The sequence below is a fragment of the Peromyscus maniculatus genome, chromosome 20 (genome assembly GCF_049852395.1).
Source record: "Peromyscus maniculatus bairdii isolate BWxNUB_F1_BW_parent chromosome 20, HU_Pman_BW_mat_3.1, whole genome shotgun sequence".
NCBI classification, from domain to species: domain Eukaryota; kingdom Metazoa; phylum Chordata; class Mammalia; order Rodentia; family Cricetidae; genus Peromyscus; species Peromyscus maniculatus.
This window is the reverse complement of record NC_134871.1, coordinates 61,779,220-61,799,842: the sequence shown is the minus strand read 5'-3', so window position 1 is coordinate 61,799,842 and position 20,623 is coordinate 61,779,220. Positions and strand designations below refer to the sequence as shown.

Here is a 20,623-nt window from a genome sequence, read left to right as displayed (position 1 = left end):
AACACATTATAAACAACAGTGGGCCACCGAGATGGCTCAGCAGGTAAAGGCACTTGCCACCAAGCCTTATGACCCGAGTTCAATCTCCAGGACCCACATGGCAGAAAAAGAGAACTGACTCCCAAAAGTTGTCCTCTGATTCCCAGACACATGGACTTGTCCTCTGACCTCCAGATGTACACCTGTGTCCCTTAATAAATTTTTAAAATATACAAATTAAAAAACCCAGCAATTTACTCATAAAAAAAGTGAAATTAGTTGACACAAAAAATGCACTTGGCTTCAGCAAAGCCAATACAAATTGTAGTGTGTTGAGCTTTAATGAATGTCTACTGGATGCATGGACATATTCAATTCAAATACAAGAATATTTGGTCCAGTGTTTCATTCTGTCTCCCCAGATGGAACAAACACCTCACTACAACCTACATGCCACAAAATTAATCATAATGGTAATATATTCTATTTTACTTGGATTTCTGAGAATCATTTTATATATTGCTTTCGCTACCAAATTTCCTATTAGTTACAGCAATAAAAATAAGTTACATCAAGAGAGATTTTTCTACTTAAATAATATGTTGAAAATAACTCCCCACTAAGTGGCTCCTGCTCTGAAAACATCACATTAGATGTCTACAAGTCTTAGAACACAAGACCCCATTTTGGTGAACATGAAACAGTGTTAAAATAGGTTATCATAGGTGCATAATTCTGCAGAAACTATGCTACCTATTTTATTCTCCAAACTGACAACACCATGCTGAAACGGATGTAACTTTAGGGGTTTCCACAGCTTTTTAAATTGAGAGACTGAAATGGACCAGTAAAGTAATAAGGAGAGTAATAGCTGGTAAATGTCAGGAGATGGTGTTCAAGATTCTGCTATTTCAGGTCTTGATTTTTTTCTTCTTAAAACTGAGGGCTAGAGGAGGTATTTTAAGTAATAAACTAGCAGCCATTTCTTGCTGTTAAAATCATTTTGGTTAAGAGACATCTAGTGCAGATATTCAGAAAATGCCCCCACTTAACTGTCTAAGGTGCATCTTTAACTGAATTGTGCCTATCAAATACAGCAATCAACTATTTGGTTGTTGCTTTTTTTTTTTAAATAGTGAATTTTGCTAAAGTACACGTCTGTCTTTATCCCATAGCTAATACCTTCCTTATGTTCTATCAAGTGAGTAGGTAGCCTTGGTGGTGCTTCCTCATATATGATTGGGTTTTATAGAGGATAGGCAACATCTCTCACCTTTGCCCGTCTCAAGGAAGAAAGTATTTGTGTGTCAATAAGCACAGGACACACCCTGTTGACAGCAGTAATATTTATTCCTTAGAATGATACATACGAATACAATAAAGGTAAACAAACTTCTAAAATTATCATCTATGAGTGTGCTTTTACTTAATGCTAAACAATCAAATACAGATATGTACATGATATAGAGCACACTTGCTATTCAAAGAGAATAAACCACATTTTTTTTTAACATGTAAAATCCAGACTGAAACACAGGGCCACTTGTTAATGAGACTAACAAGCAAATCAAGTACTGAGCATAGTATTTCAGAGAATTAAAATAGAAAAGGTGAAAGAGGAAAGAAGCAACTTTTAATGGAAGATAAGCTTCTATGATGCATCCAAACTCTGCTGAGCATTAGTGTACAGCAATGTTACAAGGGCTCGAAGAAGAAACTCCCAGGTTAGCTTCTACCTGCTCATGTGCTCATCATTTCCCTGCTGTTTTTCTCTGAAATTCTTGGAGTTTCAGGTGAGTAATAGTGCACAAAGATTGGATGATGTTGCACACGTTAGTATGTTTGTTAGGGACTTTGTGTGCATCATAACTTTGTTGAGTTGTTCAGTGACTGAAACACAACATTACTGAGCAAATATATGGTTGTTATTTGTCATGGTGATCTCTGATGCATGCTTGGCCTGTTAGGGTCCATTGTTGACCATATGGACGAAGTGATCACAGCCAATGTCTTCATTCACACACTAACCTTGAGATGCTGTATTACCAGGAGGTGGAACTGAGGGAGCAGATGAAAGGAGCAGCCAGCACCCTCAAATCCCTTATGTGATAATATTACTTTGCAATATTTTATCTAATACAAAACAAACTTGTCTGCTTCATAATCTCTTATTATGAGCCTTAGCCTTTAATGGCTGCCCCATCTCTCTCCATATCTCTCGCTTCTCACCTAGTTATTTCTTATATTTGTCTCCAAGATAAAAATTTCACTCAGAGGAAAAACAAATCATAGTAAAATTAAAAAGTTGGAATTTGACAGTTCAAAATAAACATGCCTTTAGAATTCAGGTGCTAATTTAACATGGTCAGGGTTTTCAAACGACAGAATTCTTGCTTTCTCGTAGGTACAATGGGAGCAATGTGAGTTCACTATTAGATTGTTGGTATGACTGGAATAACCACCTTAAAGAATTCGGTTCCAGCCGGGCGGTGGTGGCGCACGCCTTTAATCCCAGCACTCGGGAGGCAGAGGCAGGCGGATCTTTGTGAGTTCGAGGCCAGCTTGGGCTACCAAGTGAGTTCCAGGAAAGGCGCAAAGCTACACAGAGAAACCCTGTCTCGAAAAACCAAAAAAAAAAAAAAAAAAAAAGAATTCGGTTCCAGGCAGGCCTAGTCCTCAGAACCTTTGGAAAACTTCAGTTACCATTATCGCTTTCTAGGAGTAACGGCTCCTGGAAGCAGTAATTACTCCTAAGAAGAACCGTTCATTTATCATCTTAGGGCAGCAGGGATCCTAGAAAATGGAGTGTTTTCCGCGGCATCTGATGGAAGTGAGGGGGGATGCAGACTGCACAGCTACTGTGGAGCATGGAATTCTGCATGGCCGGAGCTGCCCCCAGGCCAGGATGCTGCACTTCCCACAGGAGGGTTTGCCACAGCGCATGCTCATGTTACTTGGTTCATTTGTTTTCCTCCAGAGTGACGGTGCTGTGGTAGAAAGTGAGACAAAGAAACTGTGTGCCCTAGAACAAAAGAAGGCACCCAACAAGCCGAGAGCCCTTTCCTGAGACTCTTCTCAATGACAGATAGGGGGCACGGGGTTTACACATAACTGTGACTTCAAGTTTCCTTTCCTTCCTTCCTCTCTCCCCCTCCCTTCTTTCCATTCATCACTGTGTACTCTCAATAAATCCTCATGGGAAGGACTAACATCAGGAAGTATACCAGCAAATGGCTATTACACACATTCTCAGCACTTTACCACATATTTAGCATTTGTTAGGGCATCCTCATCCAGAAGATAATGATTTCTATAAGCACATTTTCATCTCAAGGGTACATTATCATGAAACATGATAGAAATTCATCATCTGGAAGGGGCCTTGGAATTTGAATTATTTTATTCTTCAATTTATTTCTTTCTCTTAATTACTAAAGATGTATAGTGACTTTCCCCAAGGCTCACAGGCAATCTCAGAAGAGGGGGTAGTAATATTTTAAGAGCTAGAGGCCAGCGAAGACAAGGGGAAAATATTGCTAAGATGCACCCATGAACTCACAACAGCCTTGGTTGCCTGCACAAAACCAGAACAAAATCAAAACCGTGTACATTCCAACTTGGAGGTGGGAAAGGCTCATGACTTTCACCCTTTACTGAGGCAATATTGAAAGGTGATTATTGCTGGGGGTGGAAGAGGGTCAGTTTTCTTCGGGGATGTAGTCCCTGGTAGGTCAGTCACACTCCAGTGGGTGGTTCACACCCATGAGTATGTGGGTGGCACAAATTAGAAGAAGGCATGACATTGGGAGGAGGAGCTGGGGGAGGACCTGGGATGAGTTGTGGGAGGAGTAGGGATGAACATGATCAAAGTACATTGTATGCAAGTGTGAAATGCTCAAACAATTAATGGAAGTCTTATATCTAATAAAGAGAGCTGAAGGAAGTTGATGAACTGATGCATTTTTGTGACTAGCTTTAGCAGAATCAAGTTATTAGCTTTTCTTACCACCATTAAAGAGTGGGGGAGATGGAAACAGTATATAAGGAAGCAAAGAAAAGAAAAGAGGGGAAAGAGACGGAGAGGATAGTTGGTGAAAGGGGTTTCTCTGCTTTCCATCCCTCTCCTGCATCAGCCGCCTCACAATCCTTCTCCAGCCTTCCGTGCTGAGTACTTTTGAGCTCATGTGTCACACCTCTACAGAATGGCTGATCCAACTAGATGATGGCAGCCTGTGATGAGCCCCCCTGCTTGCCTAGGAGTGTCTTCCTGCCCTGCTCAGATGGAGGTGTGGACATACACCATCCTTCCTGTTCTACCGCTAGCCCCACCCTTTCTGTTCCTCATCCACATGGTCTTGCTCTCCAGATTTAGTGTCCTCAAAGATTGTTGATAGAGGATGCTCTGAGCCATCAATCACCCTTCATCCTTGCAGGATGAAACACATCTAGCTAGCAGCCTCCTTCCCAGGGTTACATCCAGGCACTGGGGAGTCCACAAACAACCACCAAAGCTTGTTTCAGTTCTGTTTACCAGTGAAGGAATAGAGAAATATCCAGAATCTGTGGAGTGGCACAGATTGTCATTTGTCACACCCATAGTTTCTTTCACTAATTTACTCTTGTATCTTAATCATTTTACTACTGACTCATTGACTGGGTAGATGAAGAAAGAGCCCAGTGCTCAGTGCTCCTCACAGCCAGTGTCTGTGTATTTTGTAAAAAAATTCTGGTCTGGAAAGATGATTGCCACACCCTCTTGGGCAGTCAGAGACTGAGTATGGTCATGATAGGTGACACACCTTCCTAGCCCAGTGGGACTAAACAAGGGCATGCCAATTTAAAAGCTCAGACCATGTGTCTGCAATGTGAAGTACTTTCCAATGCTACCTGTTAAATATTTCCAGTCTATGTGATGTCACCTACTCTTTAAATAAATGTTGCCAATTTCAAAGTGGTCATTCTCTTTCTCCTGACAAGTGGTCAGTTTTTAATACAAAAACCAAAGCATCACAACACATCTTCTGTACGCATTGTTAATTTTTACCAAAGTGCTACCTACAAGCAGATGACGTTAGAAGATGCTAAGGAAACAAAAATTATGGAAACCATCACCCTTTATTTGATAAAAAATCATCTCAAAATAAAACTTGTCAATAGAGAAAAAAACATATAAGTTTTAGCTGGCCAGTTGTTCCTCCTTTACCAAATAAGTCAATTAAAGACCCTTCATTACAACATGCCAGCTAATACCAGAAAATTTGTCAGGACAATGGCTCATTTGTAATGGTACAAAATCAAATCGGTGTGGTATACAGCTGTTCAAGTTTGAGCAACAGTAAGTCAGAGATAAATAGCAAATATTCTCTGACGTTGATTAAAAAATAAATAAAAAAGAACTTCTACCCTGCTTTGAAATGAGATTAAGGCAAGAGGAAGTTAATGAAACTAAGAAACCTTTCTTGTTTAAACATGAGAATTCACACTTTCCTATCATGTGGTTTCTTTATGAATGTTCATTCTTTATTTTATTGTCTGCTCTTGAAGGTATCACCTCAGATAGAGCTAGGGAAATTCCCAGGAATCCACAAGGACGACCCCAGATTAGACTACTAGCAATAGTGGAGAGGGTGCCTGAATCGGCCTACCCTGGTAATCAGATTGGTAAAATCCCTAACTGTCATCATAGAGCCTTCATCCAGTAACTGATGGAAGCAAATGCAGAGATCTACAGCCAAGCATCAGGCCGAGCTCTCAGAGTCCACTTGAAGAGAGGGAAGAGGGATTATATGACCAAGGGGGGGGGGGTCAAGATCTTGATGAGGAAATCTACAGAGATGACTGAACCAAGTTCCTGGGAACTTATGAACTTTAGAGCCACAGCTGTGGAGCTTGCATGGGACTGGACTAGGCCCTCAGCATATGGGAGAGAGATGTGTAGCTTGGTCTGTTTGAGGGACCCCGGCAGTGGGATCAGGATCTATCCCTGGTGCATGAGCTGGCTTTCTGGAGCCCATTACCTATGTTTGGATGCCTTGCTCAGCCTTGATGCAGGGGGGAGGAAGGGTTTGGTCCTGAATGTACCAGGCTTTGCTGACTTCCCATGGGAGCCCTTACCCTTTTGGAAGAGGGCATGGGGGGGCTAGTCAGGGGAGGGGGAGTCTGGGGAGGAGCCTGAGGAGAGATGAGAGGGGGAATCTGTGGTTGGTATGTAAAATGAACAAAAAAAATTCTTAAAAAAAAAAAGAAAATGCCCCGAGTAGTGGCTCAGATGTGTTTCCATGGTGATATTTACACACATGCACACACATACACACACACACACACACACACACACACACACACACACACACACACTAAACCTACCTCAAAATAGTTTTGAATATTTACTAAAATAGAAATTTATGTAGATAGTCCTTTATGTCAACCACAACTACAAGATATAAAGGATGCATATAAGAAATCCAGAGATCCTTGTCCTTTGAAAATTATTTGCAGTGTAACCATCCATGTGTAATTATCTAAGAGTAATATACACATCCTCAAATGGTTCCCCTCAACCACAGATGAGGTTGCTGGGGGTCACTAATCACTAAATGAAATGACTAAATAATATCTCATTGCTATGCGTAAAACTGTCTAAGTGGAGCAAAAATTACTTCTTGGAAAAAAATTAAGAATTTTAAATATGTTTATCTCTAAACAAAGAAAACAGAAGAAATTTAAGCAGTCCCAGGAAGAATTGAACATTCGGGTCCAGTCTTCACTTCAGCTCCATCCTAATACAAAACCCACCCTTCCTCCTGAAGGAGAAGGCTGAGAGGGATCATGGGACGAGTTACCACAGTTTAATGTGAAAGTGAGCTGTTGAAGACTTCACCATCATCCTGAGAATCTCGCTATATACACTGTCCATGTTTACTTCCCAAACCCAGGCTCTGCTCCCAGACACTCAAAGGTCGTGATCCCTGGCTGATGGCTTACAGCTGCTTTTCAACGGTTCCTCCAAAGCACGAAAGGCATCGTTAGAAAAGGAAGTCACTAGTAGTGCGACCCCGCCCAGCATGCACTCCTATTAAAAGGACTGGTGAACTGGACAGCAGCACTCCATTACCCGCTGTAATAAAGCAAACAGTTCCTGTGGCGGCAGCATCCCTGTTTTATATGTCGCCAGGCCTTCTTAACTTTTTTATGGTAATGAGCTAACTTCTGAGATACATACTCTCAAAGAAAAACAGGATAGGAAACATGGGACTTTCACTGGGCTAGTATACGATGCCCTAGGTTAGTTTGCGAGGCGTTGATTGCGGGTGTTAGTAAAGCTAATCCAGGAGTTTAAACCCTCTCACTTGAAAGCGTGTTAAGAAGTCTCAAACATCCTCTACGAACTAGGATGGGGAATGGAATTGTAAAAGCTACAAGGTTGGGGTTAATTAGTCAGATCTAGTTCGGCACTTTTTTTTTTTTTTTAATTTCGGGAGAAGGGGGCTTTCACACAAAAGGTGAGCATCCCGATCACCAGGTTGGAGGCAGGCTGGCACAGACGGGGAGAAAGAGGTCCACCATGTTTTTCTCTCCATCTTTTCTCTTTTTACCTGCAAGAGGAAAGATTAATGCTGAAGGGAATGTCCAGATGCCCAATTCTGGGCAGGAAATCACCTGAATTGGGACCTGCCATGTTTCCTTGACAGTTGAAATCATGAACGCTGAGCTGTCTACTTACCAAGGATGCTTGCCTAAAGGAGAGAAACTGACACCACGGGCATTGGTCAGCGACCCTTCATTCCTCACCAGCACTGACTGAAGTGCGAAAGCACAAGAGTGGTGTCTAAAACTCCTAGGCAAAAGCCAGAATTTACACCCACATCCCACCCCCAAAAGAAAGAAAGATAACAGATGGAAATGAAAGAAAAAGGAGAAAATAAGGCTGGAGCTCCTGGATTTTAAATTTCATTCTGTCTAATTCAAGTCTAGTTACTAACATATATGTGCTGAGGACTTGTAATTATAAAAAGAAGAAGGAGGAGGAGGAGGAGGAGGTGGAAGAAAGGAAGGAAAGAAAGAAAAAAGAAGAAATGAAGGAAGAAAGATTATTAGATTTAACTTCCAAGAGAAAAACATTCATAAAATTTTATATTAGTATTCCCTTTTGTAAATTTAGCACCTGATCTTCACTGACCAGGCAGCCGTTGGAGTTTGTATTATTGCAGAGCTGCTTCTCTGTGCTTTGAGGTTGGGAGTGTGGAGAGACAGGGCTGGGGCAGTCACACAGGGTGTATCCTCAACACTGAGGTGTCTTTGTGTTCTTGTAGGTTGTTGAGACTCAAGGTCCCAGAGGAACCTAACTATTCCCATCAGCAACAGCTCCCGAACCTGGAGAAATTCTTGAAAGGTAGATAAAGCTTTCTCCTTGAGAGCCACTAAGAATGCTGGGAGCTGCTGTTTAGAGGTGTGTTCTTTAGGTCCATAGAACCTAAACTCTTCCATTTCCATAGAGGACTCCTGTCCTCTGGTTTGTCCCAAAGAATTTCTTACTAATAGTATTGGGAATTCAGAAGATGTGTACATTTTATTTTTGTTATACACAATCTGTAAAAACCTTTGTATTTATGGACTGCCATGCACCACATGCATATATAATATGATGCTCACAAGAAGGAAAGTACACGCATCTCTTCACACGCTTACCACTTCTATATGAAGGAAACACTTGAAATCTTCCTTCTAACTTTTGAAAAATACATATAACACATCATTCACTGCTGTATTTTTGCTGTCAAAACTATGATACGATAGAGCACCTATCACCATTCTTCTTCCTAACTTTAACAGGACAGCTGTTGTTCTTCGGTCCCTCCCCATGCCCCATTACTCATCCTTCAGGAAGTGAGTGCCTGGCGCATTTCTCCTGACATTTCCACTGTGTTCTCACGATGAATATATTTTTTTTCTAAAAGTAATACGCATCTTAAATCTAGATGCATTTTCTAAGAACTAGGTGGATTTAAGGTTTTCCCTGAAATCTGGTTACTGTCGTTTGAATTCCAATGCCCTTTAGAACACTGGGATTGTGTTTTAAGAGTGACCTGAGAAATGTCCATACACATCCACTTATGTCTTCAGGTTGTCCTGAGTGTGACTACTGCTGACAGAAAACACTAGGCAATTAGCAACGGGAGTGATTTATTTCTCGGGAACCAGTATGCTGGAATCTGCAATTACTCATGAGAACATGAAGTACAGTAAATCCTCATAATGGAATAGCACTGTGACCGGGAAAAGTCTAAGACCCATGCCTTCCTGTTCTTATCCAACGGGGAAGTCCCAACACAAAGTAGACTTCGCATTGGTGGGATCCTAAAATCACTTTGAGAGAAGTAAAGGGCACCAGCTATGAAAAAGCTGCCTTTGTAGACACCAAGAGAAATTCTAAAATCACTTGTCTAACCTTAAACATTCCTTATTCCCCTCAGTGTATTATACATTTAATCCCAGTAATAGTTAACAGAGTTAGAGGAACCACAGCCTTAAACTTGCCTCTGTAGTTTCCCACACTGGCCAACAGGTAAAAGCTTTGTCCGAGTGCCTCCCTGTCTTCATGTAGTTAGGAAGCAATGGGAGATCCAGGGCCAGGGTCAGAAAGGTATGCTGTGGGGAGGGAGGCTGCTGGCAAGTAGAAGCTAGCATGCAGATGGCATCCCCAGGACAGAAATGCACTTTCTCAAAACTAAACGTGGCAGCCTCCACAAGAGAAAATAGTTTTGCTCCACAGGGATATTACATAAGCAATACTTTCCATGGTTGATTTTCATCTATCTAGCCGATGCCTTTGTCTTCTTCTGTTCAAGACAATGAATGGAAAAGAGATTTTGTTAATGAAATTACCATTTTAAATAATCCACACTGCTGTACTATTTATCTTCATTTTGGATTATTAATAACTTATGGCACTTGGGAGAATAATTTGATCAAGTTTATATAAAGAATGTGTCCCAACATTGATAGAGATTAATACTTAAAAAGTTTGTTGTCTAACTTGTTCACTTGGGAAAATTAAATATAAAGGAGAGAAAGGTGAATTCAATATTTGAATTTTGGAAAATCAGCATCTGTCATATTCTGGTGCTATTATACTGTGGCAGTTGAGGAATTTTCCTAAAATTCCTTTTGCTAATGAAATAAGATTAATAGTCCCAGTACTATCTATCACAGGAATTTTGTAAAGTGCGTGCAGGAAATTTTATATAAAAGTCCTGTAGATTTGTACACTGTAATTTGAAACATTTAAAAAGTGTGTGTGTGTGTGTGTGTGTGTGTGTGTGTGTGTGTGTGTGTAATGTGTGTGTGGAGAGGACCCATTTCTTTTTTGAGACAGGGTCTCTCACTGGCCTAGAACTCACAAACTAGAGTTCTCAGGCTGACCAATGAACCCCAGGGATCCACCTCTGAGACTCCATAGCACTGAGAAAACAAATGAAATTCGTCACCCCTGCATTTATAAATTTAGGTTCTGGAGACTGAACTTGGATTCTTTTTTTCCTTTCTTTTTCTTTTTCTTTTCTTTTTCTTTTTCTTTTTCTTTTTCTTTTTCTTTTTCTTTTTCTTTTCTTTTCTTTTCTTTTCTTTTCTTTTCTTTCTTTCTTTCTTTCCTTTTCTTTTCTTTTCTTTTTTTTATGTTTTTCGAGACAATGTTTCCCTGTGTAGCTTTGGAGCCTGTCTTGGAACAGTGTGCCACCACCACCCTGCTGAACTTAGATTCTTAAGCCCTTTACCAATTGAGTTATCTCCCTTACTCACTTTGAATGCTTATGCTTAAAGAATTATTCTTATTATTTCATGAATGTGTGCATGAGTGATGTTGCCTGTGGAGGCCAGAAATGTCAGATCCCCTAGAATTGGAGTAATAAGACATTACAAACCAATTAACATGGATGCTGGAGATCAAATTCAGGTCCTGTGAAAGAAAAATATGCACTTTTACCTGCAGATCAATATTTCCAGCCTCATGATTTTAAACTATGTGAATTGTATGTTGCAAACAATGCAAAACAAAACAAAAATTACAGGAAAATGGATCAAAATTTAAGTGTTTGGGGGCCAAAGAGAAGATTGTAAAATGAAGCTGTAATACTACTTACTATTTCTGCTCTTGTATTTATATCTGCATTAAGCTACATAGCAGAAAAATATAAATTATCAGAATTTTTCTTTGTTATTAGGCCAACCATACATATGTTATGGGTAGTAATAAAGCTTCCAAATCTGTTTGGTGACTTTCTATAGAAGAAACATTTTTAAAAAATAGAAAAAGGCTTTCATCTGAATTTCCACATTGATTACATATCTCACCAACATTATTTGAATAGGTGTTCCATTGTTTTGTGCTACAATAGTCAATCTGCATTGAGAGTTGACATCCAATTGATTGTCTTGATTCAAGCTTTTCTCTTCTGCTAAGTACCCATACTGCCATAGCATCTGATACATGGTGCCTAATGCATCCATCACAATATACCATGGAATCATATACACTAAATTATGTTATCATATATATTTGCTTTTATTTCATATTCTCAGTCTGTGTCATCATAATATAAAGATTGGAGTTACAAAAACATTTATTTGTCAGCATAATTCAAATTATATTCTTAAGGTGATCAACTTGACCTCTATTGCTGCAAGCCACAGGAAAATATAATGGAACCCAGCTACTATGACAAAAGCTATGACTTGGAAAGGTCAAGGACCTTTCCAAAGGTCAAGCCATGGCTTAAGAAATGTTGGTGATATTTTAGCTAATATATAATATATTATATAATATATATTATCTAATATTTTATATATATTTTATACATATATATATATATATATGCTGGTTCCTACAGTGATTTTCTTGTATGCTATGTGTGCTTCTAAGAACTCCTAACAGTGTATCTATCTAAAATACCTATCAATCATCCAAGGTCAAATGATCTCCTGAACTAAGGTAACACCCTTATGGAAACAACTCCGGTCTCCTAGGTCAGGTGGATTTTAGCTGAGACCCTCCTTTCTTATACAGCCTTACTAATATTATAGACTCCTAACATTTTTACCTAACCACTTCTACAAATGTAGATTGAGCCCATAAATTCCCTTTTTTATAGACTAACCAATCATTAGTTCTCAGTTGACCTCCTTTACCACTCCCCTTTTGGGTTGTAAAAGAAAGCCTGATGGTTGCTGCCTGAGAAAAACTCTTATTTGCCTTTATGACTCTGTAAGAATTCAAGCCTGGTGGCCTTGCTTTCCCAGAGGATTGCTATTGCTTGGGTTTATAACTGAATACCTCAGAGACTTGGAAGAACTGAGAGGTATAAGGAGACTGAGAGGAGGATTTAGAGGAGAGACCTTGAGGACAAGATGGAAGATGAGGAAGAGCCAGATGGGGAAGAACAAGATGAGAAAAACCAAGATGGGGCAGAGCTAAGATGAGAGAATTATGATAGAACATAGAGGGGACAGCAGATAAATGTAGAGAGAAATCAGGTAAGAAAGGAGCTAGGCATGAAAGCAGAATAGAAGCTGTGTAGAGAGAGAATTGATACAGAATAATAAAGTATCTAGACTAAGGAGTTTTGTGTATGTAGATTCATTTCCTGTCATCAAAGATTAATTATCAGCTCGTTGTAGATTCTTCCTGGACCCTAGGAGGGGACTATTGAGGGGCAGGCCCCCCATGGTTCCCTTTATTTATCTGCAGGACTTTTAGGGGCCATTCAGTATCTGTGCCTGCTCTAAAATGTATATAATTTACATAATCCTCAACTTACTTTGGCATTACTGTCTAGTAAGGACACACTCAGAAGCAAAATGTTTCTTAGCACTACAGTGGAGACTGAACACCCACAGGCCCCCGAGGTTCTTGACTGATTCTTTTTTCTGGTCCTTGATTACTTTAAAAGGAAATTGTGTACCACAGATCAACCACAGAGCAATGAGAAATCCCAGTTCATCAAAATCTGAGGAGTTTCTCAAAGACAGAGACTGAAAGTAAGCCATTTTCATTCAGCTTCCACTGAGGAATATAATCTCACAGCTAATGGATTTTAAATCATAGTCGTACTTGGGAAAGTTATCCTTTCTTGTGTTTTTAAGAATATATTAAATAAAACTGTAGGTTCTAATTTTAAATAAACAGCCACTTTCTCCATCCTATGCTTATTCTGACCAGACTGGTACTCATTTCCAAAGTCCAGCCTTATTAGGAACCGCTGTGGACAGCTACTCTCAATAGCATTTTCTTGACCTGAATGAATTGATTCTCAGAAGGAAGGGGAAATGCTTAATTTCTGGGCCAGCTTCACTATTAATAGCCAGCGTAGCTGTGGTTTAATGTGGAGCTGGGTCAAAAGGCTTCAGAATGGCGCCTAGCTGGTCCTCCTTCCAGCCAGTGTGGGCAGCGAGGACCATTCTGCTGTCTCAGTCCTGTAAGGCTGATGAGACAGCACCTCTCCTCTGTCTCTGTGGCCAGAGTTCCTTGGCCAAAGCAAGCGGAAAGCTCAGGCTGTCATCCAACCCTGAGGTGAACACGTATTTTTCTGGCCCAGATATTTGAAAAAAGCTACCTCTTTAATTTCACTGTTCTTTTTGCCCTTACATGTTTATTTCTTGCCTAGGTCTCTGTCCATGTTGTGTGTGTGTGTGGGTATGTGTATGGTGTGTGTGTGTGTGTGTGTGTGTGTGTGTGTGTGTGTGTGTGTGTGTCTTATGAAGTTGTATATATACCTACACTCCTCATTTGACATGTGTGTTACATGAAACCTGTGTGCCTGTTCTCCCTAACTTCCTGATGATTAAACTGACTGATCTGAAGTTCCTTTGGAATAATTTCTGCCTGCCCAGCTTTAATAATACTTTTAATATAAATCCATATTTGATTACTTAACAATGATAAATCAGATGTAAGGGCTCTTGAAGACAATTAAATATTCATGCCAAATACTACAGAAATTTAGTTTTTGACCTAACTCAAAATATTCTACAAAATTTAAAAGACTTTAAGCCCCATTTCCTTCACTATTATACAAGAGCCCCGATTTTCCATTTGGAATCCTAAATAACCTAAAAGTTAGTGACCGGAAAATCTGACAGTTTATCTTGGTTGTCAAGTTGACACAACCTAGAGTCACCGGGGATACAAAACCTCCAGCCTTCCTGAGGAGATTTATCGAGATTAGGCCATTGAGGAGGGAGGCTCCGCCTTAACTGAAGGCCATACCATCCCCTGTGCTGAGGCTTTGAAGTGCATAAAAAGGAGAAAATCAGCTCAACTCCAGCATTCCTCCCTCCCTTCTTCCTGGCTGTGGATGTCACATGACCAGCCACCTCCTGCTCCTGCCTATATGTCTTCCACGCTTGGTGGCATGACTTTCCCACCATGATAGACTATACCCTGGAATTGTGAACCAAAACAGCCACCCCCACTTTCAAGGTTACTTTTATTTTGTAACTTATTTGCAATAAGGAGTAAAGTCACTGAGAACAGGAAGTAACTGAGGGCAAGCAAACAAGGTTGGAGTTACTAACCCCCACAATGCTTTAAAGATATTCACAGGAATGACTCACGATCCTCACTCCCTCACTAGATGAAGCAAGCAGAAATGCTCATGAGCTTGTAGCTTAGGTTCTCAGGGCTTGGTCACCAAGCTCTGAATCTATCGGAGGTAGTAAGTGGGGCTCCTAGGAGGCAGAGCTTAGCGGGAGGAAGTCCTGTTATTAGGGGCATACATTGAGGGGTGTGCGGCCCTCAGCCTCGCGTCTCTTTGTTCCTACTTGTCATGAGATGTGCAGGTTGCCTTCTCTTGTGTTTCCTGGGGTGATAATCTGCCTTGTAACTGGCCAGACAATGAACCCAGCTGATAAGAGACTGAAATGGGTGCGATCAAGACTGAGAATAGATTTTCCTGCTTCTAAGTTATTGGTTTTTGTCACCGCCACAGGAAGCATATTTTCTTTTACAAGTCAAGTATCAGGAAGACATAAGTTTATAGCAATGTTCTTAGGGTAGATTTCTGTGAGAAGTATAAAATATCTAAAGTGAAAGAGTGTTTTTTAAATTAATACAAAACAATTTTCACTGTAAACATCTCAATGGTAAACATTTTCTAATACTTTGACTATGTTGCACACACCTGTGGGGAGCGGAGGTCACCCCGTGTAAGTGAAGTCCTTGGGGAATGAGCATTGTTGACACAGTACAGCCATGCCAAGGAAGAATGCCTCAGCACTACAGGAGTGGCAAAGCCTTCCTAGGTGAGGTTCAGAAGGATGGCAAAGCCTTCCTCAGGTCCGAGTATAAATATTGACAGTATGTGCAGCAATATCCACCGTGGCTTTCTCTTCCCAGATGTTTAATGCCTGAAGACTGCTCCTGCACAGAGACTGCTCCTAGGAAGACTATGGAGCCCCTCCCCAGCTATATACAGTAACTCCGCCGCCTCCCTGATCCACTGTATATGATCATCACGAGGAGCTGCCTGGGAGCTGCAGCTTCTCCATCAGAGAGCCCAGACTACCACCGGACCCAGTTCTTCTCTGTCTGTGTGTCTGTCCTTCCTTCCTTCCCTCACTGCTCCTTAGTCAGAGTTCCAGGTCTCACACTGTAAAAGGAAACAGCCCACACCTCTGCTTTAAGGTTGATTTTTAAATTGCTTTTTTCACTGACTCTGTATTGTTTCTGATTAGTGTCAGTAACTTTCTCAAGAAAAAAAAATTCAGTGAAATATTCTAAAAAACAATGTCGATGTTATTATACCTGGAATGCTATTATTCTGCAGAATCATTTCAACATTTGCATTTGTGCTCCCTCTGAGAGATTTTGCTTATCTTTTTCTTTCATTAATCTTCATTAATCTTGTTTTGTTTTGTTGTTTGGTTGGTTTCCCTTGTCAGGGAGACACAGGTTGAGTGGCTTTGTGATTTTAAAGGATTTGAGAGCTAATCTTGTCTTATTCTAGTGTGTCAATATTAGACTTAAACTGTACTATTGTAGGGCAGAGTTCAGTCAGCCTTTCCACCGTAGTCAGATTATTTCCTGGTCCCCTGCCTTCTGCCTTACAGGGAAAAGCACACAGCTCCCACCCTGCATGGAGCCTCTCCAACATCACCAACAACTGTTCAAGCACCCACTGAGTGATGTCCCTTTCTGCCTCATTGGACAAACTAGAGGACAGGCCGGTATTATCTTTTCAAACTGTCCCAAACTATGTGTGTTTCAAACTATCCCAAAAGTACACTTTGTGAACAATGTGATATGATTGGCAAACTAACTACCATGGATTTGTGAGGACAACAGCCCTAAATACACAGCTGGCTGGGTGGATTGTTCCATATACAGACTTGGCACACCAGGCCATTTCAATATCTGGATGCCACAGAATGCTGCAGATCCAATGCATTCCATAGTGACATTATCTAAACATGTATTTGCTGTTTACTAAAAGAAGATCCTGGGAAGTATGAAGGGGAAGAGAAGAGGGCTCCAGGGTAGGGGCAGAGACTTCAGTAACTCATCAACTCTGCTCCCCAAACTGCTGGCCTCACCCTGCATCTGCCATGTGTGCGGTTAACTGGATCTCCCCTCGTAGAAGGCAGTTTAGTGGCTGTCACCTCAAGGATGGCTGTACACACTCCATGTATCTCTATTACAGTGGTTGGTATCTTGGGTTCGGTGGTTTTGAAATTTTTGTTATGAGGTAATTATAGATTCACAAGCAACTACGAAAAATAATGAAAATTAGCACATCCGCCACTTTCCCACCAGGACAACTGTTCATAAAACTGAAGTGCAATGTCACAACTCAAACCTGACATGGATGCAATCGGTAGGCCCCATTCCGAGGGGGCTGCTTTCAGGTACCTCCCTGTACCCCTCAGTACGCTTGCTTCATTCTAAGCAATGTTCATGTTTGCCGCCTATGTGCATGTGTGACCACTCCCCCGTCAAACACTGAGAGGCTTTTCCATAAGGCCCCTGGTGTTGTATTCACAAAGCGAGGCCACTCATCACTCTCAGCTACCTGCCCTTTGAAAACATTAATATAGTTACTTTGAGAATGCTAATTAATCAGTACAAATCCCTTAAGACATAGCCAATCACTACATGTTTATAGTTGAACCATATTCCGATGCATTTCTCTAACCATTCAACTACTCAAGGCCATTTAAATTGTTTCTAGGTTTTGGTATTATAAATGAAGATATTATGAACATTTTAATGCATGTTTTATGTATCTATGTGTGTCACTTTTGATACTGCTCATTTTCTCATGATATATACATATTTTATGTGCATACAAATTTTAATGTCAATGGGATAAACATCTTGAATGCAGTGGCCAGATCCTGAGGTGAGCACATCTGGATTTTCAGAGCCACTATTTTCAGCATGGCTGCTCCATTGGCAATTACTCCAGTAAGATGTGAATGATTCTGTATTATTTTTAAAACGTAGCCATCTTAGTGAGTTGACAGTGACATTTTACTGGATTTCCAATTTGTATTTTCTTAATGGCTCATCATGTGAGACACTTTTCATGTGTTTATTTACAGTTTCTGTATGTTCTCATCAGTGAGATGTCTGTTCACATCTTCTGTCCAGGTTCATAGTGGGTCATTTGGTTTCATGAGGGAATGAACTGTTTCTACTTGTCTTGATATAGCTCCTTCCTCATTGTGTAAACAAGTCCATAGTAGGTGGTTATTTTTTTCTTTCAGCGTGTTAGTGGGAATACTCCATTGCTGTATTAGTCCTATATTGCGTCATAACAAATTATTCCCAAACCTAGCAGCTTAAAGACCAGGAGCACTGCTATCTTTCACAGTGTCAGTGGGTGGATGAATTATTGTTTAATGTCTGAGCTGAATGGTTCTTGATCACATTCTCTTGGTAGTTGAAAGCTGTAACCGAGATGCCAGCAACAGTCATATGCCCCCAATGGCTGGCTCCAATCATTGGTAAATAAGCTTGGGGCATTGGGGAAATACATTTCCTCCTCTTGTAGACTTCTCCAAGGGGCCATTGACATCTGTTTCTGATATGGCAGCTTTCAGCAGAGACTGAAACATCACTTCTGCTCACCCACAAAGTAAACAAGCATGACAGAGGTCACATCCAGGTTGCTGAGCCAGGAAACAAGAGTCACTGGGGGCCATCTTGTGGGCCAGCATCCCAGTCATCTTGTTATTATTGCTACCCAATAACCCACTGTCCATGTACTGTTGCGTCTTTGTAAAGAAGATTATTTTCACTGGTATTACTTGTAGAACACTGCGTTTATGTTTGGTTTTCTGGAGTTTTATTTATTTTTACTTATCTTTTGTGATTCTTGAACAGGAGGGATCCTGCTTGTCATTGACCTTCACAAACTTGTCTACATCAGATCTTGGAATGTGTTTTTATTTATCCTTTTATTTATTTTTTTCTTGTTAATTTAATTGAAAACCAAGAATCTCCCACTATATCCTCAGCATCTTTTCCAAGTTTTTTGAGTTTGGGTCTAACAATATTTGAAAGGCTGGTGTCAAAGTTCTCAGTTCAAGTCATCCTCCTGCCTCAGCTCCCCAAATACCTAAGCCCAAAGATACATTTCAAGGGCTCAGCTATGTATACAATGTCTTTATCTCTTCTGAACGTCTTCTTTTTGTTCTTCTATGCCGAAATATGATTTTATCAAGTGTAACCTCCAGCTTTCTAACCCACTGCTTGTCTGTCACTGAGGCACTGTCTATTCGGGTTTCTATTTTCAATGATTGTGTTTTTACACCACTCAAAGGAGTTTCCTCTCCCTCCTAACTAATGAAATTTTATAGTTTATTGTTTGGCACCGTTTTGACTGTGAATAATTTCCTAATTTCAGCATGATTGTTTTAAGTTGGATTTCAATCACTATCCTCTGAACTCTTGACTTGAGTTGTATTGTTTGTCATTTCTCCCTCTGGTCTCTCTTAACACCACATGCTGCCTTAGTTATTTGGTGTATGTGTTTTACATAGTTTCATATTTTATTTATCTGTTTGTTGGGACCATGAAGAGAGATGAGTGGAAGACTCTCTGTTTTAGAGTAATCTTTTCTTTTTGCCAGAGTTTATTCCCATCTTGAATTTTGTATATTGAACTTCTGGGAGCATACTATTTGAAGTACAAAGCCTCTTATAGAGATAATTGTTATCCTGCATATCCTTAGCAAAAATATTTCCAACACAGACATCAGAACTGATAGAAAAGGCAGCTTCGAAAGAGTGAAGACTCAAGGTCTGTATAAACCCTGGTCTCCAGCTTGAGCAGAGCTGGTGAATCAGATTCCGTACAATGGTTTCTGGTCTCTCCTTTAAGCCATTTTATACAGAATTGGTGTTTCCATGCATTCAAGCGCTGCAGTGTTTTACAACAGGTGATGTCCTCTGCCTAGATACTGGTGCCATTTTGATGAGCTGTTTTCAATCAACAGTGCTGCCTTTTTCCTTATTCCTTGAGCCTAACCAACATGCAGCAGAACAGTTTCCTCTAAGCAGAATGTGATAGATCCTGAGTTACAGTCACTAATCACCTGTAGTGTTTGTTTAGACGCAGCTAAGGTTTCAGATACAGTTTGTATGGTTCCCTGAGGCTTTACCTATGAGAATTTTGGTTTCCCAATGGTGGAACCTTTACAAAACAGGGGATACTATGAGATATTAGGCCACAAAGAGTGTTTTCTGTTTGTCTTGATATCAGTCTCATGATATGAGTTACACATATACAAGAGTGAGATGTGATGTGTGTCTTTCCATGTTATCTGTGTCCTTCACTGCTCAGGAGAGTTGAGCCAATGACAGTGTCAGGCTTCCAGCCTCATAAGCTCTGATGTATATGAACCTCCTTTCTTTATATACTATCCTAGTTCAGGTATTGTGCTATGGTAATGAATAATAGATCAATATAAAGGCATTTAGATTTAATTATTTGTGTCCCTTCTAAACTTAATTGAAAAATAATAATTAAAAGCATGCTCTATTTTCTGATATGCATGACTTTCATGAAGCTTTATGCATGCACTCACTCTTTCATTATAGATACAAGTGCACACAAACACATACACACATAAATGCATACAAGCTGTGGGGCACCAACATTTTCTGCTCTGCATTCATTTTTTCAAGGTAATACAGGTTTAAAAATGTCTACATTCTGTAAAGTTCTTGCTGCATAAGCACAAAGGCTGAATTCAGTTCCCAGCACCTGTATAAAAACCTGGGAGTTGTAGAACACAGTTAAAATCCTAGAGGCAAGAAGGCAAAGACAGCTGGATCCCCGGGGCTCACTGACAATCACCTAGCCTATCAGGCAATTTCCAAGTTAGTGAGAGACACTGTCTCAAAAATACAAGGTAGCTAGTTCCTGGAAAAGAACATCTCAGGTAGTTACTCCCCTGGGGTTTACACACACACACACACACACACACACACACACACACACACACACACAGAGAGAGAGAGAGAGAGAGGGGGGGAGAGAGAGAGAGAGAGAGGCTTATGTTCTTTCTTATGTTTTAATATTTATGCTTTTGTTGTTTCAGTCTTCTGATATAGAATAATAATTTACATACTAATCATTGTGTTATCAAAA

General features: G+C 40.3%; 1 protein-coding gene across 5 annotated transcripts in view; it reads right to left on the bottom strand.

Annotated features, from left to right (window-relative positions):
- Cntn1 (contactin 1) overlaps positions 1–20,623 on the bottom strand; it is a 321,618-nt gene that overhangs the window by 68,890 nt on the left and 232,105 nt on the right. Inside the window, exon 16 of one of the 5 annotated variants that reach the window (XM_076556640.1) lies at positions 6,652–7,571. The exons of 3 other annotated variants lie outside the window; for them this stretch is intronic. In XM_076556640.1, the coding sequence (XP_076412755.1) occupies positions 7,492–7,571 (80 nt within the window). In that variant the 3' untranslated portion in view covers positions 6,652–7,491. Of the gene's footprint in view, positions 1–6,651; positions 7,572–20,623 lie in introns of those variants that run through there. One more of the 5 variants, XM_042265299.2, reaches the window with a different exon arrangement.